Source organism: Chiloscyllium plagiosum, chromosome 13 (assembly GCF_004010195.1).
Source record: "Chiloscyllium plagiosum isolate BGI_BamShark_2017 chromosome 13, ASM401019v2, whole genome shotgun sequence".
Taxonomy (NCBI): domain Eukaryota; kingdom Metazoa; phylum Chordata; class Chondrichthyes; order Orectolobiformes; family Hemiscylliidae; genus Chiloscyllium; species Chiloscyllium plagiosum.
In genome coordinates, this window is record NC_057722.1 from 4,105,685 (window position 1) to 4,132,516 (window position 26,832).

General features: G+C 42.3%; 1 protein-coding gene across 1 annotated transcript in view; it reads left to right on the forward strand.

The window, feature by feature from the left end:
• The window catches only part of LOC122555683 (alpha-1,4-N-acetylglucosaminyltransferase-like), a 39,881-nt gene extending 24,505 nt beyond the window's left edge, over positions 1–15,376 (forward strand). The window contains exons 2-3 of the mRNA XM_043701697.1: positions 7,755–8,302; positions 14,049–15,376. Of these exons, the coding sequence (XP_043557632.1) occupies positions 7,755–8,302; positions 14,049–14,636 (1,136 nt within the window). The 3' untranslated portion in view covers positions 14,637–15,376. The remainder of the gene's footprint in view (positions 1–7,754; positions 8,303–14,048) is intronic.
• Positions 15,377–26,832: the final 11,456 nt, after the last annotated feature.

The following is a 26,832-nucleotide window of genomic DNA, read 5'->3' on the forward strand; positions in this document are numbered from 1 at the left end:
TGCTTCCTGACTGGCTGCTTTTCCAGCACCACAGATCATTTCCCAAAATTAAAATCAATTCTTTATATAAGGGCTTGCTCATGATTCCAAACTGTTCACTTACTAAGTCACTCATTAATCCAATACCCTATAATGGGGCTGGTTTATAACTTGCATGTATTCCTCCAATTAATATTTTCTACTTCAGTAACCCCTCTGGAAAACAAATACTATCATCATCAAGAATCAGTAACTAACTTGATCCAGAATCTCTCAGTTGGTTTACATCCTTGTTTTGAAGCAGAATGAAATACCTTCCCTTTTGAAAGAAAATATTCAGCACGTCTAATTCTCTTTATCAATATTCGAAGATAGATTTTCATGGCTTTATGCAGTCATATCTCCCTTCTTAGTACATTCTAAGAAAACATATACTCTTTGTAATACTGCTACAATTTTAAGACTTATTTCCTTTCCTGGTGCCCATTTATTACACAGGCCTGATTTGAAATTATGTCATCATTCCTTCACCATTGCTGGGTTAAAATATGGACCTCCTTTCCTAATAGCATGATGGGAGTACCTACACCACATGGACTGCAGCACTCAAAGATGCAGCTCACCATCACTTGCTCCAGAGCAGTTGAGGAGTGACAACTCTCATCCCATGAACGAACAAAAAATGTCCAATAAAACACCTTCCATTGTCAATGAATTAGGGATTTGTTATTGACCTGCTTTGCAACTAGGTATTAGCCTCCATCTTCTTTTATTTTCCATCTGCTTGCATTCCTCTCGCTGATGCTGACTGAATGTTTTCGCACATCCCTTTCAACACCACATTCTACCTCCACCAAAACCTCTCTCAACACTTCTATTGCTGCTAAATTATCAGACTGTTTATTTGACATGTAATATTGAATGAACAGAAATTTCCTCACATTAAATATTGGGAAGACTGAAGCTATTGTTTTTGGTTCTTTCTAAGAACATAATTCCCTAGCTCTTACTCCATTCCTGTCTCTGACAACAGTCTGAGATTAATCCAATTCATTGCAACTTTGGTGCCACATTTAAACCTGTGATGAGTTTTGATCTCATATTCATGCCATCACAAAGACTGCCTATTTCCACTTAAGTAACTTTGCCTGACTTTTGCCCTGTCTCAGCTATTGACTGGTGAAACATTCATTCTTGCCTTTGCTAACTCTAGCATCAACAGTTCTGGTCTGTTTCCCTCTTTAAACTGAAGGTTATCCAAAACAGTACTGCCCAAGTCTTCACTCTCACCAAATCCCATTCCATTAGCAGCCCTATCTTCACTGATCTGTATCAGTTTTCAATCAAGCAATGTTGTAATATTAGAATTGTCAACCTTCTTTTCAAATCCCTCCATGACCTAATCTCTCTGTACCTCTCTAACCTGAGTGAGCCTCACAACTGTACAAGATATCTGTGTCTCTCTAATTCTGATGTCTTATGCATCCCTGATTTTAATCTGCCATTAATGCACTATTGGTGACTATAATTTAGTTGCTTAGGCCTCAATCCATGCAATATTTCCCACATCCCTCTGCCTTTCTGTATCACTTTTCTCTTTGAGAACACACATTAGCACCTAACTTTGATCAAGCTTTTTATTAGCCAACTTAATATTTTCGTATGTGGCTCAATGTCATGTTTGTTTTAAAATGGTCCCATTAAATGCCTAAGGATGTTATGTTAAAGGAGCTTTATAAATTATTATTATTGTTAGTATTTCATGATTTTGCTGCTCCTATAAAAGCATTTCTCACAGTTTGTCCAGCTATTGTAGCATTGTGTTACATCTGATCTAAAAGCCAATGCAAAAAGTTGGCAAGATCAAAATTTGGTATTTGTAGGTTGGTAGGAAAGGAAGGTTATATAATAAGTCTGCTAGTTCAGTCAGATAGTTTGTAATTCATTAATAAGGGGACATAAATTTAAGGTGAAGGGTAGAAGGTATAGAGGAGATGTCAGGGGTGGGTTCTTTACCCAGAGAGTGGTGGGGGCATGGAATGTGCTGCCCGTGGGAGTGGTAGAGTCAGAATCATTGGTGACCTTTAAGCGGCATTTGGATAGGTACATGGATGGGTACTTAATCTAGGTTAGAAGTTCGGCACAACATCGTGGGCCGAAGGGCCTGTTCTGTGCTGTATTGTTCTATGTTCTATGTTAGGAAAAAGCATCTCATCCCTCCAAAACATGTAGTCCCCTGTACCAGTGCATTTCTTTTAATTCTCCAAATTTTGAGTGTTTCCTTGCACCACAGAGTCACTGTCAGCTCTCGCATTCCCCATGTTTGCGCGATTAGAGAAGTAACTGCAAAAAGACTCTCCACAAATCATCCTTTCCTCAGTGGTGAGGGATGTAAATTGATATCTGAATGATCCAGATCTTGGTCTGCTGGATAGAACGACAAACTCTGTCGATGGTACGAAACTTGGAGTTTTCATAAATGGCGAAGACGGGGTAAAACTTAGGAAAGATGCAGAAATGTTCATGAAATAGTGAAAGATAAAATCTAAAGCAGAGAAATGTGAAGTGATTATATATTTTAGTAAGAGTGCATTCAGACCATGAGGGATATAATCGCAAAGTAGATGCAGGGGCAGAGAGAGCTGCATGTACATCAGCACAAATCATTGAAGTTGGCAATCACGCAGGTAATAAAATATTCAGTATCCTAAGGACACATAACACAAAAGCAAAGTGGTTCCATTAAACTTGTCTACAACACCAGTTTGGCCATGAGTGGTGTATTTCACCTAGTTTCAGTATCCAGTGCCATGCAAGGAATTGAATTAGCTGAACACCAATCCATGATGCAAGGGACGACTAGAGAGGCTGAGAGGCTAAGACTTCTGGCAAATGCTTCAGCAATATCTTTTGTACTGATGTGCTGAACTCTTCTGTCATTACAGATGGCGGTCTTTGTGGAAACTGCTGCTGCAGTTGGTTCTTTAGTTGCCAATTGCCATTCATGATTCATGACTGGATATTTTTGAACATTTACTGATGGGGTGTGGGCGTTGCTGGCTGGGCCAAGTCCCTGGTTCCCTTGAGAAGATGGTGTTGAGTTGCCTGCTTGAACTGTTGCAGATCATGTGCTGTAGGTAGACCCATGAAGTCGTTATGGAGGGAGGTCCAGGATTTAGATCTAGGGACATTGAAGGAACAGCCAAATATTTCCAAGACAGGATGGTGAGTGGCTCGGAGGGGAACTTGCTGATGGTGGCATTCCCATGTACCTTCTGTCTTTGTCCCTCTAAGTGAATGTGGTTGTGAGTTGGGAGGTGCTATCTAAGGATCTTTGGTGAAATACTACAGCGCATCTTGTAGATAGTACACATTGCTGCTGCTGTCGAGAGTGCGGTGCTGGAAAAGCGCAGCAAGCCAGGCAGCGTCCGAGGAGCAGGAGAATCAACGTTTCAGGCATACGTCCTTCATCAGGAATTATGCCCAAAATGTCATTTCTCCTGCTCCTCGGATGCTGCCTCACCTGCTGTGCTTTTCTATCACCACACTCTCGATTCCCATCTCCAGCATCTGCAGTCCTCACCTTCTCCACATTGCTGCTGCTGAGTGTCAGTGGAGGGAGTGGATAGTTATGGATGTGCCAGTCAAGCAGCCTACTTTGTCCTGGATGGTGTCAAGCTTCTTGAATATTGTTGGAGCTGCTCCCATCCAGGCAAATGGGGCGTATTCTGTTATATTCCTGACATGTGCCTTGTTAATGATGGATAGGCTTTGAGAGGGGTCAGGAGATGGGTTACTCACCGCAGTGTTCCTTTGCTTCTGACCTGCTGTTGTAGCCACTGTGTTTATGTGTTGAGTCCATTTGAATTACTGGTCAATGATAACCCCAGAATGTTGATAGTGGGGGAATTCAGTGATGGTAACACTATTGAATGTCCATCGGCAGTGGTTGGTTTGTGTCTCAGTAGTGATGGTCATTGCCTGGCATTTGTGGGGCACAACTTTATTGGTCAGAGTATTGAGTACAGGAATTGGGAGGTCATGTTGAGGCTGTACAGGACGTTGGTTAGGCCACTGTTGGAATATTGCGTGCAATTCTGGCCTCCTTCCTATCGGAAAGATGTTGTGAAACTTGAAAAGGTTCAGAAAAGAGTTACAAGGAATTTGCCAGGGCTGGAGGATTTGAGCTATAGGGAGAAGCTGACTAGACTGGGGCTGTTTTCCCTGGAGTGTCGGAGGCTGCAGGTTGACCTTATAGAGGTTTATTAAATAATGAGAGGCAAGGATAGGATAAATAGACAAAGTCTCTTCCCTGGTGTGGGAGAGTCCAGAACTATAGGACATAGGTTTAGGGTAAGAGGGGAAAGATATAATAGAGACCTGAGGGGCAACTTTTTCACGCAGAGGATAGTACGTGTATGGAATGAGCTGCCAGAGGGAGTGGTAGAGGCTGGTACAATTGCAACATTTAAAAGGCATCTGAATGGGTATATGAATAGGAAGAGTTTGGAGGGATATGGGCCGGGTGCTGGTAGGTGGGACTAGATTGGGTTGGGATCGGCATGGACAGGTTGGACCGAAGGGTCTGTTTCCGTGCTGTCTATCTCTATGACGCTATGACTCTAAATGTTATGATGTGGCAGGAATCCAAAGTTGAAATCTGATCTTGGATGTTGAATCATTTAACTCTATCTATCACAGATTGCCTTATGTTGTTTATCCTCTGTTTTCCTGTATTGTGGCTCTACGAAGTTGACACCTCATTTCTAAGTAGTTTAACCTTGAATATCTTAAAGAGCTTTACTGCCAATATTTTTTGATCTCGCTCTCCTGTACTAAGTTACCATGAAAATGCATTCCAGAAAAAAAGGAACAATAATGAACTCTCAGCAGGCTAACATAAAGCAGTATCTATTTTAATTCAAGTATCTAATTCAAGTTCACAGTCACATACACATTCCCTTTGCAAGTCCCTTCTGCTAGTTAGCTTTCTATTCCTGTTACTATAGACTATAGTTACAAGGTCATCAACTTCAATGAGAATTCTGGACAATTGTTTCTCTCGGAACTTTGTGAGTGTTCATTTGGAACCGGGTTCCTGAAAAGCGGTGGATAAAGAATCCTTGAATATCGTTAAGCCAGGAGTATGGAAATTCTTATAGTGGGAGGTTGGGTGGGGGGGTGGAGGTTGGGGGGTGGTTGAATGGTTATCAGAAGTATGTGGGAATGTGGTTCCAATCAGGTCAACCGTGATCTTACTAAATATTGGAGCAGTCTTGAGAGGCTGCATGGTTTACTCCCACTTCAAACTCGTGTGTATATTCATTCGATGGACACTGCACCCTGGCTGACTGATCTCTCTTCAATCCCAATGTCTGATGGCAAATCTTTGCCCTGAACCCAAGGCTGAGCTGATGGTTATACACTCCTAGTCACATCTAGATTAGTCTTGTTCATGTTTGCTAAGTCAGGGCTTTAGCACTATGGCAGGAATTTCCTCCAGTTTTGGTAATACTGCTGTGATCTCGTTTGTGAGTTTATGCTTTTGCACTCTACCACTTTCCTGGGCATTCTTCCAGACTGTGGACACTACATTGACCCAGGTGGCATTGTCTGACCAAGTTGGCTGAGTTTGGTGCTACAGTCTCCTCTGGTGACCCCCTTCTCCATCACCTATTCCACCATACCTTGACATTCCTGTCAGCAAAGCAGGGTGCCAGTGTGACTCTGTCAGCCATTTCCAGGACAATACCATTGACCAGAAATTTCACTGGACTCACATTGACTACAAAAGCAGGCCAGAGGTTAGGAATACTGTGGGAAGTGACCCACCTCCTGACTTCCCCAAGCCATCTACAAAGCACAAGACAGAAGAGTGATGGAATACTCCCCATTTGCCTGGATGGGGACAGTGCCAACACCACTCCAGAAGCTTGACACCATCCAGGACAAAGCAGCCCACTTGATTGGCACCACATCCACACATATCCACTCTTTACACCACAGATGCTCAGTCGCAGCAATGGGTACTGTCTACAAGATGCACTGACAGTCACCAAGAATAGCAACTTCCAAACCCATGGCCACTTCCATCTAGAAGAGCAAGCGCAGTAGATACGTGGAACCACCACCTGTAAGTTCTCCTCCAAGCCACTCACTATCATGGCTTGGAAATACATTGCAGTTCCTTCAGTGTTACTGGGTCAAGATCCTGGAATTCCCTCCCTAAGGGCATTGTGGGTCAATCAACAGCATAAGAAGGCAGCTTATCGCCACCTTCTCGAGGGCAATGAGGAATGAGTAATTAATGCTGGCCCATACTCAGGATCTCCTGACTGACAGCATTTGACTGGTGCACAGCAGTTTTAAAGATAGCGTTGGCACTAAGTTTTGAGGATTCATGCAGCTAGCAAGACCATAAAGACATGAGCCAGACATCATTGTGGCATACTGCATTGATCCTGAAGTGATTAACACACAGACAGATCTGGCCATGCAGATCCATAGTTCTCTAAATGTGCCAACATAGGTGGCCAAGACAACATATGATGTGCTTGCATTTGTTGGCTGGCGCATGGACTACAAGAGTTGGCAGATCATATTGTAGCTGTAAAAAAAACCCTTGTTAGGTCGCAGTTGGAGTATTGTGTCCAGTTTTGGTCACCACATTACTACTAGAAGGACGTGGAGTCTCTGGAGAGAGTGCAGAGTAAGTTCAACAGGATGTTACCTGGTCTTGAGGGCATTGGCTATGAGGAAAGGTTAAAAAGACTCAGATTGTTTTCACTGGAAAGACAGCAGCTGAGAGGAGACCTGATAGAGGTCTACAAAATTATGAGAGGCATAGATCGGGTGGATAGTCAGAGGTTTTATCCCAGGGTTGAAGTTTAAATTACAAGGGGGCATAGAGTCAAGGTGAGAAGGGAGAAAATTTTTAAGGGAGATGTACAAGATGAGTTTTTAATGCAGGGAGTGGTAAGAGTGTGGAATGCTGCCAGCAAAAGTGGTGGAAGCAGGCACATTGGCGACATTTAAGAGACATCTGGATGGTTACAGGAATAGGGAGGGAATGGACGGATATGGACTGAATAAGAACAGAAGCTTTGTTTTTTAGTTTAGTTAGGGCATGATAATCGTCACAGGCTTGGAGGGCCTGTTGTTCTTTTGTTCTTTTGATCTTCAGAGAAATGTTTGAGAAGAGCTGCTGAGGCCCACAAAGAGAAACATTCTCTGAAACTCTCTGAAATTAGCTGAGTTTTCAGTAAAGAGTCTCTGACTCTGCTTCTTTGTCCATAAATGTTTTTAGATTAGATTAGATTAGATTTTTTACAGTATCCACACATCCATACCGACCCTCCAAAGAGCAGCCCACCCAGACCCATTCCCCTACATTTACCCTTTCACCTAACACTACGGGCAATTTAGCATGGCCAATTCACCTAACCTGCATATCTTTGGACTGTGAGAGGAAACCGGAGCACCCGGAGGAAACCCACACAGACACTGAGGGAACGTGCAGACTCCACACAGACAGTTGCCTGAGGCAGGAATTGAACCTGGGTCTCTAGTGCTGTGAGGCAGCAGTGCTAGCCACCGTGCCACCCCCAATAAGGTCTGTTGTCAGAACCTATTGAGAAGTTCCAGCATTTTCTGTTTTTATTTGGATTTTCAGCAACCAAACATTTTGTCTATTGGACTCATAGCTGGTACGTGTCACAGGTATAAAGCAGACCTGGCTGTTTTACTGACATCTCAATGGTTCTTCCTTTTCACAGGAGTTATCCAAGAAAAACATCCAGTTATTAAGCAGTATAAAATATCACTTCGCATGGGGATGGGCATCATCACCATTTTTTTGCTTGTGTGTTTATTTTATATGCTCAATAACTCATGTGATGAAGTCAAGGGAACTTTCAAGCAAAACACCCTGATGTATAAACTGGGAAACTCCAGCAAACCAGCAGAAGCTTCCCAAATGAAATTGACCACGTCTGGCCAGGTCTCTACTGAGAGCACTTGGATTCAAGCATTGATTGTGAAACATCCGCATCCAACCACAGAGCCCGGAATTATGTTTGTGCAAACATCCGGTGAACTAAACCCTTCCCCGTTGATCATGTGCAGCGTTGAATCGGCAGCAAGACTAAACCCAAACAAGCCAGTTTATTTCTTCATGAAAGCATTCAATGGTGATATATCTGCGTATCAAGAACCTGAGTACAAAGGCATCCTTCTGCTTTCTTCATTCAAGAATGTGTTCATCTTGCCTTTGAATCCTAAAGAACTGTTTAGCAGCACTCCCTTGGCTGGATGGTATGAGAAGGTAAGGAGTTGTACAGAACTGGCTGCTTGATTTTGTGGATGATAATAGCTGCCATTAGTCACTAATCTGCCAAATGAAATAGTAAAGTTTACACTGACAAGCTACATCCCAGTTTCTATATGTACGATGATGGATAATGCTGAACTGGAATTCTTGTGGGTTTTAGATTGAATTTCAGTTTCCGGTCCAGACAAAATCATTTGGAGAATCTGAAAGAAAACCAGGATAATTTTCTTTCTGAAAATCAATGTTTATCTCAATTATTCAGACTGGACTTTGTTCATTGGTGGTATGGGGACCATTAATTTGGCAACTCCCCAGAGAATATTAATTCTGTCTTTATCCAGCAAAGGTTAGCTAATGTTTTGCTTTGCGTCTCTCTGATGTTCATTTGATACAATAGGATTGTCTCTATATCCCAGTTAATTACACATATACTATGTTAAAATGGCTTGGCTCATTTAAACAGAGGGTGTTTAGGCAGTAGATGTCAGGGGAACCATGCCCCAGAAGGAATGTAGCAGTTTTAATTGGTGACTCAACTAGTTATTCCCTCATCCAAAACAAGAGGAGATCCAGGTCAAATCTTTTGTTGTAAAAGCAAAATCTGAAGCAAACGCACACACAATGCTGGAGAAACTCATCATGTCTGGCAGCATCTGTGCACAAAAGTCTGAAGAGTCATCCCAGACTCAATGTTATCTCTGTATCTCCTAGCACATTGCTGCCAGACCTGCTGAGTTCCTCCAGTATTCTGTATTTGTTTGTGATCTATTGCTTAAGATAATGTGGACCAGATTTTGAGGAGTGGTAATCTTACACAGATTGTAGAGGTTGAGGGGACAGGATACCAGTGTAGTAGATTGCTAGCTGGGTAAGGTGCTGCTAGGGAAGTGGTCAGTTCCATGGATAGAATGCCGAATACATAGGGATAGAGTGATTTGAATTTATTATTGTCACGTGTACTGTCATACAGTGAAAAGTATCATTAGGCATGCTATCTAGAAAAATCATATGATATGAGAGTACATCAGGATAATAGAATAGAATGCAGAATACAGGGTTACAGCTACGAAGAAGGTGCAGTGAATGACCAACCCTAATATGTGAGAGATCTGTTCAAATGTCTGATAAAAGTAGGGAAGAAGCTGTTCCTGAAACTGTTGTCAAACTTTTGTATCTTCTGCCTGATGGAAGAAAGTGGAAGAGATTATAACTGTGGTGGGTGGGGTCTTTGATTATGTTGGCCACTTTCCCAAGGCAGTGGCAAGTGTAGATGGAGTCAATGGATGGAAAGCTGGTTTGTATTATGGCTTGGACTGTGTACACAACTCTCTGTAATTTCTTCTGGTCTTGGGCAGAGCAGTTACCATACCAACCTGTGGTGTATCTGGGAGACAGTGATGTATCTGGATAAGATGCTTTCTATGGTGCATCTCTAAAAATTGGTAAAAAACATTGTGGACATACTGAATTTCCTTAGCCTTCTGAGGAGGTAGAGGCATTGGTATGTTTTCTTGACCATAGCATTGACGTGGATGGACCAGGACGGATTGTTGATCATATTTACGTTGAGGAGCTTAAAGCTCTCGACTGCAGCACCATTTGACATTGACAGGGCATATTCCCCACTACGCTTCCTGAAGTTGGCCAGCTCCTTCATTTTGCTTCATTGAGGGAGAGGTTGGTATCTTTACACCATGCCACTAAGCTCTCTATCTCTTTTCTGTACTCTGTCTCATCGTTGTTTAAGATACAATGTACTACAGTAGTGTCATCAGCAAACTTAGAAATGGAGTTACAGCTGAATTTGGCTACACTGTCGTGAGTGTGTAAAGAGTATTGTAAGGGCTGATAGACAACCTTGTGGGGCAGGATTATGGTAAAGAAGGTGTTGTCACCTATCCTTACTGATTGACTTCCTGACCCGTAGACAGCAAGGAACAAGTTGCAGAGGAGGGTGTAGAGTCCTAGGTCTCTGAGTTTAGAGATGAGTTCTGTTGGAATTAATGGTGTTGAAAGCAGAAGTAAAATCAATAAATGGGAGTGTAGACATAGATGTCCTTTGTTATCCAGATGTTCCAGGGATGGGTACAGGGCCGGTAAGATGCTAGAGTGCCAGGTAATGGTGTGTCAGGTGAGTAGGATCCAAGGTGCCAGATATATGGGGTACCAGCTGGATAGTTTGCCTGCCCCATAGGGACTTTGGTACCATGTGGTAGGATGCTATGTGGGCAGGAAGTGGCATGTCAAGTGGATAGGGTGCCAAGATGCAAGGTCAGGTTAATGATGCCATGATTCGAATAGATGAGGGTGGGTAAGAGAAATGTAGTGAATCCTATCCGATTGCATGGATCGGTTTGAGCGGCAGTTAGAAGCAATGAGGAATTTACAAGAGCTAAGGGATGTGATGGATGGGAAGGGAGAAAAGCCACAGATACAGTCAGGTACATGGGTTAACTCAGGGAAAGGTAGGAGGGGTAGGCAGGTAGTGCAGCAGTCTTCTGTGGCTATCCCCATTTCAAACAAGTATACTGTTTTGGAAAATGTAGGGGGTGATGGACTCTCAGGGGAATGTAGCACAAGCAGCCACGTTTCTGGTATCGAGACTGGCTCCATTGTAATGAGGGGTACGGCGAGTTCCAAGCAATCGATTGTGTTAGGGGACTCTCTAGTCCGAGATAGAGACAGACTTTTTTGCGGCCAGCAGCGAAAGAGCAGGATGGTGTGTTGCTTCCCTGGTGCCAGGATCAAGAATATCTCCAAGAGGGTGCAGAATGTTCTCAAGAGGGAGAAGGCTCAGCAGAAGGTCATTGTACTCATTGGAACTAACCACACAGGAAGCGAAAAGGATAAAATTCTGAAGGGAGAATATAGAGAGTTAGGCAAGAATTTAAAAAGAAGGTCCTAGAGGGTAGTAATATCTGGATTACTCCTGGTGCTATGAGCAAGTGAGGGTAGGAATAGGAGAATAGAGCAAATGAATGCATGGCCGAGGAGCTGGTGCAGGGGAGAAGGATTCACTTTTTGGAACATTGGAATCTCTTCTGGGGTAGAAGCGATCTGTACAAGAAGGACGGATTGCACCTAAATTGGAAGGGGACTAATATACTGGCAGGGAGATTTGCTAAAGCTGCTCTGGATGATTTAAACTAGTAGATTAGATTACTTACAGTATGGAAACAGGCCCTTTGGCCCAACAAGTCCACACCGACCCCCTGAAGAATAACCCACCCAGACCCATCTCTCTCTGATTAGATTAGATTAGATTAGATTAGATTAGATTAGATTACTTACAGTGTGGAAACAGGCCCTTCGGCCCAACAAGTCCACACCGCCCCGCCGAAGCGCAACCCACCCATACCCCTACATCTATCCCTTACCTAACACTACGGGCAATTTAGCATGGCCAATTCACCTGACCTGCACATCTTTGGACTGTGGGAGGAAACCGGAGCACCCGGAGGAAACCCACGCGGACACGGGGAGAATGTGCAAACTCCACACAGTCAGTCGCCTGAGGCGGGAATTGAACCCGGGTCTCTGGCGCTGTGAGGCAGCAGTGCTAACCACTGTGCCACTGTGCTGCCCCAAAGGTGGGGAGTGGGGCCAGGGGGAAAGTGAGGAAAGAGATCAATCTGAGACTGTTTCAGTTAGGAAACGGAGTGAGTCAAATAGTCAAGGCAGGCAGGAACAAAGCAGAGAACGAGGTAGGACTAATAAATTAAACTGCATTTACGTCAATTCAAGAGGCCTAACAAAGATGACAGATGAATTCAGAGCACGAGTAGGAACATGCGACTGGAATATCATAGCAATTACAGACACGTGGCTCAGGGATGGGCACGACTGGCAGCTTAATGTTCCAGTATACAAATGCTATAGGAAGCATAAAAAGGGGGACAAGAGAGGAGGGGGAGTGGTATGTTGACAAGGGATAACTGTATTTGGGGAAAATATTCCTGGGAATAGATCCAGGAAAGTTATTTGGGTGGAACCAAGAAATAAGAAAGGGATGATCATCTTATGGGATTGTATTTATAGATCGTATAATTGTCAGCGGGAAATTGAGAAACAAAGATTTCAGTTATCTGTAAGAATAATAGGGAGGTTATGTTTGGAAAATTAAAATTGCCTACCATAGATTGGGACTGCCATAGTGTTAAGAGTTTAGATGGAGAGGAATTTAAGTGTGTGCAAGAACGTTTTCTGATTTCAGTATGTGGTTGTACCTACTAGAGAAGATGCAAAACTTGACCTACACTTGGGAAATAAGGTAGGGCAGATGACTGAGGTGTCAGTGGGGGAGCATTTGGGGCCAGCGACCATATTTTGATCAATTTTAAAATAGTGACGGAAAAGGATAGACCAGATGTAAAAGTTCAAGTTCTAAATTGGAGGAAGGCTAATTTTGGTGGTATTAGGCAGGACTAGTGACAACCTGTTAGCCACATAAGTGAATGCCCCCATCCCTGAAATTCCTCAAAGGTACAAGAACCATATTGATGCCAACATGTAGAGGAACAATCAAGTGGAAGTGCTCAGTGCATCATCACTGCTTTACCACAGATATTGCTGTAGGTGTTTTAGCTTTTACAGAAATGAGTAACAGAAAGTAGCTGACATTTTTATTGAGTCGTGAACAGTAACAGCTACTGGCAGCATTGTCCCGCATTTCCAATGACACCAGTGTCATTCAAACTTGCAAATGAAAAGTCGGCACCTAATCATCCTGGGAGCATTTGGTCTCTGTTCTCTTGGACTGTCTGTGCCATTGTCCTGTAATCCTCTCATCGGCTTTCCTGTTGGAGACAATAACAGGAGCTTCATCATCCTGTCAAAGGCTGGCACACTGATACTGTCCAGTTGGCTGAATGGATGGTCATTGGAAGCCATTGCTATTGGTCGTAGAGGGTATTTGCTGCAGCTGAAGTGATTTCAAGTCAGGTAAAGGTCAACAAAGCTGTGACACACACACACACACACACACACACACACACACACACACACACACATAAATGCAACGCTGAGGATCAAGCTCAAAAGTTAACTACTAGTTTTGAAATGTTCGGTTTCTATCAACTGGATTTTTTTTTATCAGGCTTATCAGGCTTTCTAATAACTATACAAACTTTAAATGTAATAACTTGTTTATGTCTGAGCATGTGTGCTGTCTCCTGTCTCTTTAATATACCTTGCTGAAGGATCCAATGTGCAAGAGCAGGATGAGTGATTGACAATGTGGTATATTCATCCAGTGACTCAATCTTGTGATAGCCCACCTTTATATTTCAAAAAGACACACATTTGTCTATTCCACAGTAATATTTCAGCATAAGACACGGAATTAGGCAAGAACGTGGTCAGAAATACTCAATAGGCTCTCACTCGATCTGAAGACTGAGGGATTTTTTTTAATGCACGTTTGAAATACAGTTTTATTTGACGTGTGGCTGTGGTGTGGTTCCCAGGACTCTGGCTCTTGTGGTTGAAATTGGAGACTATGCCAGGGGCAATGGGGAAAGAGGCTGCAGCTTTTCTCTATTGAAAGACCCTGTGCAAGTTTACGATTGAACCAGCCCAGATTCCCCTCTCCTCAAGACCCACCTTGCAGCCCATTACAAAGTGCTCTCAGGAACTGGTACTTAACCAGTGAGCACTGTGTGGAGGGAGGAGACACTATTTGGAGAGAAGGATCATTTAAAGTATCAAAAGATAGCGATTACTAACCTTTATTCTTTTACAGGTAGATCCCAGCAAGGAAACTTTCTGGTTCCATGTGCTCGCTGATGGCTGTCGGCTAGCCTTGCTGTGGAAGTACGGGGGCATCTACCTGGACACAGATGTCATTTCAATCAAACCTTTGCAGTTTGAAAACTTCCTCTGTGAAGAATCCAATAATCGTGCCAATAATGCAGCTTTGGGATTTAACCACTCTCATTCCTTTATTGAGAGTTGCTTAAGTGATTTTGTTGAGGATTACAATGGAGCAGATTGGGGCCATCAAGGTCCTAAACTGATGACTCGGATTTTGAAGAAATGGTGTGGGACTGATGATCTCGATGACTTTCTGAACAAAAAATGCAAAGGAATCCTGTATCTGTCCAGCAACTGGTTCTACCCTGTTCCATACACCAACTGGCAAAGGTTTTTTGAAGAAGGTACATGGAACGAGAACAGTGAGGAGATTAGAAATGAATTCACAAAGACACGTGGGGTCCATATCTGGAATTTTTTAAGTGGCCGGCATAGAGCTCATATTAAAGGAAGTCGGTCTATAATAGAATACTTGTTTAGTGAATTCTGTCCAAGCACATATGAGGAACTGATGTAAAGTGCTGAAGAAGCTCAGCAAGTCTGGTAGTACCTGTGGAGAGAGAAACCAAATTAGCATTCCGAGTGCAGGATGGCACTTCTTTGGAAGTAGACCAATCCTATGTTAATTTGGTGTGCATATTTGCATTGGTTGCTAATTACTACAAAATCGCTGCCAACCGCACAAATCACTATGGCTGATACTATGAGGTTCCACTTGGCCTCATCTCATTGTATCTTCATCTGTATCTTTCCACTGTCAAGAGACCTACAGATTACTCCCACCGGGGACTTATTTCCCTTGTCATTTCTTATTTCTAGCAAAAGTGACATCATTTCTCACTATAGCATTGGTCTCTTCCTTCATTAACAAAACTAAATAAACTACCTCCTTTTTCCTCCTGCCTATCCTTTTGAAACACTGAGTACCCCAGATATTCAATTCCAAATCTGGTCTTTCTGCAACCTTATCTCAGTAATAACCACCAAATTGTGCCTATTCACCGTTATTTGTGCTGTTAACTTGTTAATTTTATACCGAATGCGTTGTGCATTCCAATGCAAAGCCTGGATTCTGTCAAATTTCCTGACATTTTAATGATTCCTGGGTGCAATATGATATTCACACATTCTGCCCCTGCCTTTTATTTTCAGACTTTCAACTAACTGCACTTCTACCTTCGTCTTTAACTTTGTTTTCATAATTTTCCGTGCAACAAGAGTGGTGCTAGAAAAGCACAGCAGGTCAGGCAGCATCCGAGGAGCAGGAGAAATGACACTTCGGGCATAATTCCTGATGAAGGGCATATGTCCGAAACGCTGATTCTCCTGCTCCATCGGATACTGCCTGACCCGCTGCACCCCTCCAGCATTGTGTCTACATCTAGTCTCCACACTTGTCCTCTTCAATGCCAGCTGATTAATTCTCTCCTTGCAAGAATTCAAACATAGCTCTATAACTTAAGTTTACTTTGCAGACTGTACTGAAAAATGTGCCCTTTCCTAAAGAAAAAACAAATCTTGATGTATATTGACCCTTTTTGATGAGTTGATGCTTCTTGGCAGTTCTCGACACTTATTAACATTACTGATATGTCCCAACAATTCTCACTTCTCAACACTTTGTTTAACAGGTGAAAAATTCCAAGGAGGAGTATACAGCTTTTACAAACAGTCTTCTTCCCAAAGTTGAGTCTTAAAGGGCACCTAATCCCATCAAATAACCTGTAAACAACACCCGTGTCTGAATTAGAATGGTGCTGGAAAAGCACAGCAGGTCAGGGTAAACAACACCCCCCCCCACGCCCGCCCACCAAAGATTATGTTTCAAAGAAAAGGTGGGAATGCTAAAGCAAAGATGCAGCTCCCTAAGATTCCAAGCTCCCACTCTAAAGTATCCTAGGATCATATCAAAAGCAATATCCAAAGGAAATACATTGAGAACTGACCTAATTTTGCCTGCTCTAAACTCCACGCTTGTGGTCCCAGACATTAGGTCTTCCAGAATCTGATTTTCATTGATGTACTACCTCTGGGGACCACCAGAAATGACACTCCCTTACCAATTAGAATGAAAAATGCTGATTTCCAGGGCAGAATGCAAGATTATCACCCCCTTCCAATATTTTCTCCTCAACAGAGACAATCATAATCTTGGAAAACAAAACAGGATCGAACTGTGCTCTGTAGACCTCATAAGTGCAGGTCTGAATTTTCTGGGTTTCTTCTGGAGAGCTGGGATACTCCTTTGGAGAAGTGGTGCACCACTTTGGATATGGGGTTACAGCTACAAGTGTTTGTGGAGATCAGGTACAATTTAGCTGGAGGTCACTTACATGCCATATGTACCACAATCTCTGACTTTTGACCTTTTCCCTTTTAGTATGTCCTGCAGCCATTCAATGACATCCCTGACCCTGGCACAGGGAACTAAAATACCACCCTGGAGTTGGGTCTGCACGTGCAGAAACATTGTCTATCTCCTCATCACTGCCTGCATTCCCACCTATTTTAGTACCATCTGTGAACGTTGCTATGTTTTACTCTGTCCCTGCCTGCACACCAATAAATGTAGGTTGTAAATGGTTGAGGTCTGAGAACTGAACCCTGCAGCACCCCACTAGTTACAGTTCATCATCCAGAGAAAGACACATTTATAATGACCCTCTGCTTTCAGTCCGTCAGTCAGCCAATCCTTCCTTTCCTCCAATCCCATTAGCTGTGATGCGGCCACTTCTCTGAAACCTACTTTCCAACTAACTCTCAGCCTCACAGCGGGGAGCACTTCCTGCACATGTGGGCATCTTTGACACGGATAGGGTCCGTGACTTCCCACATATGACAGGTGACACACTTCACTTGGCTGACCTCAACTGCTATGACTTAAGCTTGAATTTTCTTAACAAGTAAGACTAACCTTTTCAATTACCTAATCTTAAGATACTCCTTTTACGTGAATTTTAGTCTCTTGCCCTTCCTGATTTTTATTTGTCGTGGTGCTTCTCATTTCATCCCTTAATAATCACCAAGCTCTTGGGTCTTGGTCAATTCCTGTCCCCACTGATCTTTTACTCTGCAGTCTCATCTGAGGAGAACAAATTGGAGCTTACATTGTGACAGGTGGCATTATTTATCGATTGAATCACTGTCCCTTGCCTATAGTGAGATTGTACCAGATACATACAAATGCAAGCATTCATTTTTAAAAGTGATAAATATAATTTTAAATGTTTCATGAATTGCAGCTTTCTATTTAAGATTTCAGCAATTTTCTGTAAAATAGGGGAAATCTTTGCACTATTGTTTCTCTTGAATGAATGGACACTCTTCAAATGGGTCTATGTTTATAATTAACTGTCCTTGTATATTCAAACGTTTTAACTGAACCAAAGGGGTCTGTCACTTTGTGGAATTGAGCTTGTTGTTCAGCTGTGGTTACAATTAAGATAGAAAGACTCCAGAAACTGGGGAGGATCTGCCCAACTATTTGAAAACAGCTTGACCCCCAGCTACCAGTCTTGAGCTGGTATCTGAGTCAGAGACATTGTGTCAACTTGCTGTATGTCACTTGGGTCCTCTGTGAGGGAGATCTGTCTGTCTGTCATCATTAATATGATGGGAGCAGCCCCTTTATTGAATATTGAAATGCCATTTTGTAAAGCGCCCATAAACAGAAGGTGTGCTTATTAAAATGGACTGGAGTTATACTGCACCCACTGTATACTTACTGATTTGAGACCCAATGATAGGATTTTGCACCCTAGTTTTAATTCTGTCAGGGCTCCGATCAGCCCTGTCTCTCAGGGACCTTACCATTCCTGCATTCATTCCAGTGAAGCAGGCTGTGTGTTGATGTTATTGAGACTTTGTAACTCAATCCCAGTATCTCTGGCTCCTGGTGTGTGTTCCTAGTGTTTGGCTTTAGGCCATTTGGACCCATGCCTGAGAGTGACCAGCAAATCATTCTAATAGTTTCGCTGAGCTAAGACGGTGGGATGACAGGAAGTCATCTGTCATTCCGCCAGGAGCACTGTTTTCTGCAGCATTTGCACACTTTACAAAGACTCTTGAGTAAGTTGATACTCCTCCAACCTTATCTTTAGTCTCATTCCCTTATTTTGTGACTTTTATTTCTCAGTTAATCCCTTTAATAATCTCCCCAACCTTGGGCCTTCGTCAGCTCACACAGGTGCCACTGAGGTTAACCCTTGGAGATTAAACAACACTGACCCAGTGGAAAACAGCAGTTGTAATGATATCAGAAACCTGACAGACTCCTATTGTACTGAAATGGAACAAGTGTTCCTCATTTTCTAGAAAGTTCTGCCTCAGTTTCTCTGTCTCACTTTCCACTGTCTGTAATGGTTCCTGGTTAGTGACTATGTCAGGGATTTGTGGAATGAGGGGTTTAATATTTGTGATGCTGCCTATACGGACAATAGTTTTATACCTAACTCCTAAAATGGGGGTTTGAAAGTCATTTTGATCTGAAAAAGATTCTTTTGAAGATACTTGTCATAAAAATACATTTTAATGATATTCTTCTATAATTGTTTTTAAAAAAATGGTTATTTTTGATCACTTAACTTTCAGTTTAAACCATGTAACAGCTTTGTGATATCTCTACTCTGATAAATTGGGGTGGCACGGTGGCTCAGTGGTTAGCACTGTTGCCTCACAGCACCAGGGTCCCGGATTCAATTGCAAGCTCGGGTGACTGTCTGTGTGGAGTTTGCACATTCTCCCCGTGTCTGTGTGTGTTTCCTCCAGGTGCTCCGGTTTGCTCCCACAGTTCAAAGATGTGCAGGTTAGGTGAATTGGCCATGCTAAATTGTCAATTAGGTGCATTAGTCAGAGGGAAAAGGGGTTTAGGTGAGTTACTCTTTGGAATGTCGGTGTGGACCTGTTGGGCCGAAGGGTCTGTTTCCACACTGTAGGGAATCTAGTCTAATCTAATCTTAAAAAAAATCTGTGAAACCCTTGGGTGGCACTGCTACCTCACAGCGCCAGAGACCCCGGTTCAATTCTCACCTCAGGCAACTATCTGTGTGGAGTTTGCACATTCTTCCTGCGTCTGATTGGGGTTCCTCCGGGTGCTCTGGTTTCCTCCCACAATCCAAAAATGTGTAGGTTAGCTAAATTGCCCGTAGTGTTCGGTGAAGGGGTAAATGTAGGGGAATGGGTCTGGGTGGGTTGTTCTTCAGGGGGTCGGTGTGGACTTGTTGGGCCGAAGGGCCTGTTTCCACACTGTAAGTAATTTAATCTAATCATGATAAATGGATCCAAAGGGACTTTTTTGATGACTGCAATCTTGTTTATATGTGTACCTATATTATTCAGAATGTATATATTTATGGAAAGTGAGACTCTATGTTAATGGAAGAGGGCTTATCATGTGATTTCTTGCAAACAAAAGGACAAAGAATGGTGTGATTTAACTGTTTACTGCACAAAAGATGTAATTTTGGGGGAAGAGTCCAATGGATTCTTTTGACAGAAGTAAGACGTGAATATTATGTCCCTTTATCACTGAGCAGCAGACTTGCAGGGTAAAGCAAAACTATCTTTCTCCCTTTTCATTCAGGAGTAAGGCCATTTGAACTATCTCTTAATAAAGTATTTGTGAAACTTGATAAAGTTTAAATGTTAGGGTTCCAAACTGATTTCCACATGAGTGTGAAGTCTGGCTTGAAGATATTCCCTCAGTGGATGTCAGCAATTTGATCTCGCTGAAAGGGACTTAAAAGAACTATGGGAAATCTGAATTTGTTCAGTTTGTCCACAGGGGTTCCTTTTACTCTGCACAGCTTTAGTTTTGTCTTGTCTGCCTATGAATGTGTGTGTGTTTGGAATCAAGGAAATATAGTTTAGATCTCAAGAGTAATTCAGTTGTTAACCATTGTTACCACTTGTTTAAAGAATGTATCTTGCTTATAATAAAAAGTTATTTTTGAGTATATTGAAGTCTAATGTACATTTTTTTTACTCTGATAGTAAAAAAGAGAAACAAATGGGTCATTTTGGTTGATTCAGTTCAACATTTGCACTTATAGGACAGTTCGTGAAACAGGTTTGATTGCCAGTGCACTCTTTTTTTTGACACGGTAAATTGGTTTGATGGGTTGAAAATGCTTTTGATATTCTTCATCTGTGTTGAATTGAGTCAGTAGGTTCAAGTTGGGAGTCAACATTTCATGGAATCCCTACAGTGTGGAAGAAGGCCATTCAGCCCATCGAGTTCACACTGACCCTCTGAAGCGCATCCCACCCAGATTCACTCCTCCACTCTATCCCTGTAACTCTGCACTTCCCATGGCTAACCCACCTAGCCTGCACATCCCTGGACACTACAGACAATTTAGCATTAACAGTCCACCTAACCTTCACATCTTTGAACTGTGGGAGGAAGCCAGGGCACCCAGAGGAAACCCATCCAGACACTGAAAGAGTATGCAAACGGTACATAGATAGTCACCTGATGGTAGAATTGAACCTGGATCCTTGGTGGTGTGAGGCAGCAATGCTCGCCACTATGCCAGCCATGGTTTTTTTCAAAAGGATTGTTCTCACTCACATGCTCTCTCTCGTCCTGTCACGTTCTCTCGGCCCCTCACACGCTCTCGCCCCTTTTCGACCCTCTCGCCATTTCCCAGTTCCTGGACCTTGTTTCCTATCTACCTCTCCTTCTCTCCTCCACACCCCTGCCCCACACATAACACCAACAACCAAAAACTGGAGTATTCACTCTATTGCAACAGTTTGTTGTTTTCCCCTGATGTGACACGACCATGACTGCATGCAATACTCCGTATGCAGCCTCAACGATACAATTGAAGTAAGGCATCTTTACTTATGGCCCCAAATTGTCTGGCAATAAATGATAACACACTGTTGTCTTCTGGATTGCTTGATGCACCTGCATGTTAGCTTTTAGTGAATTATGAACAAGAACACCTGGGTTTCTTTGCATATTAACAGTTCCTAATCTCTCTCCATTAGATGGATACTCTGCAGCTCTTCCAAACCTTGAATTGTATAACCTTGCATTTATTCACATCATATTCCATCTGCCACATTCTTGAATTGTCCCAATTCTTTGAATGTCTATCAGGGCAATATAACCCATCAATTGTGAGGAAGAGGTAGAGAAAAGGCCTCCAGTTATAACATTGTTTATCATAAATTCCAGCATAGTTCTTAATTCTGATGTCTGACCAATGGGTCTGGAGTTCCCCATTCTTTCCCTCCTCTCTTTCTTAAATAGTGGGGTTGTACTTGCAACATTTCCATCAAAAACACATTCCAGAATCTATAGACTTTTGGCATGAGGATTACTAATTTATCCACTATCACTGTAGTTACCTTATTCAACCTTCATTAATTTCACCAAAACTTTTTAAAAATAATACTAATTTTCTTTAATTCCTCATTCTCACTAGTCTATTAGACCTCTGACATTTCAGGGATATTTTCTGGATCATCATCTTTTAAGCCATATATAAACTATTAATGTTTTGTACCATTTCTCTCTTTGTCATTATAAATTTCTCTTTTCTGCCTATAATGAACCACCATTTGTCTTTGGTTGTGTTATTTTCATTCATCCATACTTGTAGAAGCTTTTACTGGGCAAGTTTATGTTTCTTCCCAGTTTATATTCACATTCTATTCCCCTTTTCCTGAGCAGTTTCTTGGTCCACTTTTGCTGTCAATATGGGATCAATATCACACCAAGAGTCAGAGATGGTTAAGTCAAAAGCTTTTTGTAACAAATATGTAGATGAAAGATTCAAAATCCCAATTCTCACTCAAAGTATTATCTTAGAAATCTCTGAAGTAATTCCCACCATTCCTAAGTCCCTCATTCTCTCTAATATCAGGTTCAGCAGGCAAAATTTTTTTGTATAAAGTTATGAAGAACGAACAACACATTTCAAAATATTCTCATTCATATGTGGTCTGCAACCTTCCTGATTATTCATGAAATTTAAAATCCCCTACTATGATTACACCCCCCTGTGACCATTATTCTATTAGTTTTAAAATAATGATGGAAAAAGATCTAAATGTTCAAGTTCTAAATTGGAGGAACGCCAATTTTGGTGATATTAGGCAAGAACTTTCAAAAGTCGATTGGTGACCGATGTCGCAGGTAAAGAGATGGCTAGAAAATGGGAAGCCTTCAAAATGAGATAATGAGAGTCCCGATACAATATGTTCCTGTTAGGGTGAAGGGCAAGGCTAGTAAGTGTAAGGAACGCTGGATGAGGAGAGAAGTTGAGGTTTTGGTCAAGAAAAACAAGGAAGCATAGGCCAGGTATAGACAGCAGAGGTTGAGTTAATCCTTAGCAGAGGATAAAGGCAGTAAGATTATCCTTAAAATAGAAAACAGGAGGGCAAAAATAAGAAGACATGAGGTAGCTTTGGGGCTAAGGAAAATATAAAGGGATTCTATAAATACACTAAGAACAAAAGAGTAACTAAGAAGAGAATAGTGCCGGTTAAAGAGCAGCAAGGCAGCCTATCTGTGGAACCACAGGAGGTAGGGGAGACACTATACAAGTATTTTGCAACAGTGTTTACCATGGAGAAGGAGAGGGACGATATAGAATGTGGGAAATAAGTAGCAACCTCTTGAAAAATGTCCATGTTACAGAGGAAAGGGTGGTGGATGTCTTAAAATGCATAAAGGTGGATAAATCTCTGGGAACTGATCAGGGTTACCTGATCAGAACTCAATGGCAAGCTAGAAAAGAGCTTGCTAGGCCCCTCGCTTAGATATTTGCATCATTTATAGCCACAGGTGAGGTGCTGGAAGACTGGAGGTTGGCTAACATGGTGCCGCTATTTGAGAAATGTGGTAAGGAAAAGCCTGGGATCTATACACTGCTGAATCTGACATCGCTGGTGAGTAAGTTCTTGGAGGGAGGATTTCCATGTTTTTGGAAAGGTACGGGCTGATTAGCGATAGTCAACATGGCTTTGTGCATAGGAAATCATGTCTCACTAACTTGATTGAGTTTTTTGAAGAAGTCACAAAAAGGATTGATGAGGGCAGAGCGATAGACGTGATCTATATGGACTTCAGTAAGGCGTTCAACAAGGTTCCCCATGATAGACTGATGAGCAAGGTTAAATCACATGGAATACAGGGAGAACTAGCCATTTGGATATAGAACTGGCTCAACGGTAGGAGACAGAGTGTAGTGGTGGAGGGTTGTTTTTCAGACTAAAGGCCTGTGACCAGTGGAGTGCCACAAGGATCGGAGCTGGGTCCATTGCTTTTCATAATTTATTTAAATAATTTGGATGTGAACACAGGAGGTATGGTTAGTAAGTTTGCAGATGACACCAAAATTGGAGGTGTAGCGAACAGCAGAAAAAGGTTATGTCAGAGTACAACGTGATCTTGATCAGATGGGCCAATGGGCCGAGGAGTGGCAGATGGAATTTAATTTCGATAAGTGTCAGGTGCTGCATTTTGGAAAGGCAAATCAGGGCTATAACATGAAAATGGATTGACTCACTCTTACTCATTAATAGCTCTTTCTTCTGTGTTTAGAAGCTAAATCTTTAACAGTCATGTCAAGTTTTTATGTTTTTCTACAATCCAGCTGTTTACCTAAAAGCAGTGAGTGTATCTTGATATTTGCACACAGACCTATCCCATACGTTCTAACTGACCAATCAATTTATGACATTGCTGAGGTATCACTATTTGTTTTATCAATCTTTCTTCCCAGCAATTCTTCATGAATTACAGGAGTTGTGAACGAATTAAACAAAATATTCGACAACTAACTGCTTCGCTGTTTCCCTGTGACATCGTATGGTGATCCAGGTTGAACACTGGATAGTAATCTGAGTCCCTGACTCTTCTCTCCCTCACACCCTACTCACCACATTCCTTCCTCTCTCTCATCAGTCTCCATTTCACCACTCCCTGTCTCCCCTCTGTATACTTGCATGTCCCTTCCTGTCTCTGGGCCCTTCAGCTGTGATGACACAACCTCTCTGAATGTGCTATTCATGTAACTCCTGGCCTTGTGATTCCCCCACAGCGAGTCCAGCTGCTGGTTAAGCTATAAAGAGTCGAAAAGTCTGGCACTGGAAAAGCACAGCAGGTCAGGCAGTGTCCGAGGAGCAGGAGGGTCTATTTTTGGGTATAAGCCCTTCATCAGGAGCGATGAAGAGCTTATGTCCGAAAAGTTGACTCTCCTGCTCCTCGGATGCTGCCTGAGCTACTGTTCTTTTCCAGCACCACACTTTTAGACACTGATTCTCCAGAATCTGCAGTCCTCACTTTCTCCTGGTTAAGCTATGAGGCTTGGAACTCAAGTTTCCACAGCTGGCAACACTTCCTGCACATGTGATCATCTCAGATACTGGTAGAATCCATGACTTCTCAAATATTTCAAGTTGCTCATTCTACATGACTGAGCTATCCTTCTATATCTTCCATTTTGTTCCCTTCTGAGAACTTTTGTTGACTTTGGTTTACTTTTATATTACTTTATTTTTTTGGCCCTGAATTTCCCTTATTTCTTGTATTTCTCAGTTAAATTTAAATAAGTCCCTAATAACATGTTCTGACCAGCATTGAACTTGCAGTTTTTCTGTGACACCATTTCTTTTTCATTCTCTTTTCAAACTCAGCACGGGCCAGTTTTGAGCATAGATTCATAGACTTCTGCAGCACAGAGACAGGCCCTTTGGCCCAAACTGGTCCATGCCAACCAAAATGGCCATCCACGCTAACCTCATTTCCCTGCACTTGGCCCATATCCTTGTAATCCTTTTCTACCATGTATTTATCTAAATGCCTTTTAAATGTTGCTAATGTACCCATCGCAACCATTTCCACTTGGAGCTCATTCCGCTGCATACCACCCTCTGTGTAAACATGTTGCCTCTCGGGCTCCCTTTAATTCTTTCCCCTCTTACCTTAAACTGATGTCTTTATAAAATTCTTCTGCACTCTTTCCAGTTTAATAACATTCTTCCTATTAAAAGGTGACCAAAACTTAATGCAATACTCCGAGTGCGGCCTCACAATGTCCTGTATAACTGCAACATAACTTCCCAACTTCAATACTCAATGCCCTGACTGATGAAGGCCAGTGTGCCAAAAGCCTTCTTCACTGACCTGTCTAACTGTGACTCTACTTTCAGAGACCTGTGCACCTGAACTTCAAGTTTCCTCAGTTCACTACACTCCTTAAGGCTCTATCATTTACCATGAGTAGCTAAGTATTGTGCCTCTTGGATTCCCAGGTAAGTGAAGTAGCTCTCAAATGTCAGGCCTGATATATAGTCTCCTGCCCTGGCCTGCTCCCTTGTCCGACCAAGCCAAAACGAAAGCTCTCAAATCTCAGGACTGCTATTAGTGCCACATGCCAGTTAGAGGAGAAATAGCAGGTTGCATCAGATACATAAGTGGGAGAGCGAGGGTTTCAGATTCCTGGGTCATTGGGATTGGTTCTGTGGGAGGTGAAACTAGTATAAACTGGGCGGGTTACACCCGAGACAAGACCAGGACTGATATCCTGGGGATGTATTTGCTAAAGTGGCTGAGAAGGGTTTAAAATAGAAGGGCAAGAGTCTGTGCCCCTATACAGAGGGACAAAGGAGAAAGCAACAGGCGCAAAAACACGTAGTACAGGTGTTGGTGTAACCTTATTGAGAGGCACAGTCTACAATTATAACTTTCTTACTTAAGAAAGGATGCATTTGCATTGCAAACAGTTCAGGGAAGGTTCACTTGACTGATTCCTGGGATGAAGGAGTAATATTAAAAGGAAAGGTACAAAGAAATGAAGAAGGAACAAAAGTTGGGCACTAGGCCCTTTGATCCTTCTCTCCATTCAATAAGATCATAACTGACCTGATTTGAACCTCAACTCTACATTCCTGCACATACCTGGTAATCTTTCATCCGCCGAATAATCAAGAATCTATTTATATCTGCCTTAAAATATTTAAAGATTCTGCATCCACTCCCTTTTAAGGTGCAGAATTTGGAAACACTCCCAACACCCTGAAAGAAAAAAATGTTTCCTCATATCTGTTTTATGACACATTGTTTTTAAACTCTGTCCTGGAGTTCAGGATACCATATAAGAGAAAACATCCTTTCTCCAACCACCTGGATGTTCCAATTAAATCATCTTTGACTCTTCTAAACTCCAGACAATACAGACCTAACACATCTAACCTTTCATCATAAAGTAATCCCCCATTCTAGGTCTTAGTCTCATAAACCTCCATTGAATCGCTTCTCATGCATTAACATTCTTCTATAAGTACAGTGACATTCTTCTATAAGTACAATGACATTCTTCTATAAGTACAATGACATTCTTCTATAAGTACAGTACTGCACACAATACTCCAGATGCAGTCTTGCTTTTGTCCTTAAAAACTGAAGCACAACTGTACATTTTCTCATATTATACTCCATCTGCCAGAAGTTTGTCCACTTTCTCAACCTTGCTATATTTATGTGAAGAGACGGAAATGTGTTGCTGGAGAAGCGCAGCAGGTCAGGCAGCATCCAGGGAACAGGAGAATCGACGTTTCGGGCATTAGCCCTTCTTCAGGAATGAGGAAAGTTGGTCCAGCAGGCTAAGATAAAAGATAGGGAGGAGGGACTTGGGGGAGGGGCGTCGGAAATGTGATAGGTGGAAAAAGGTCAAGGTGAGGGTGATAGGTCAGAC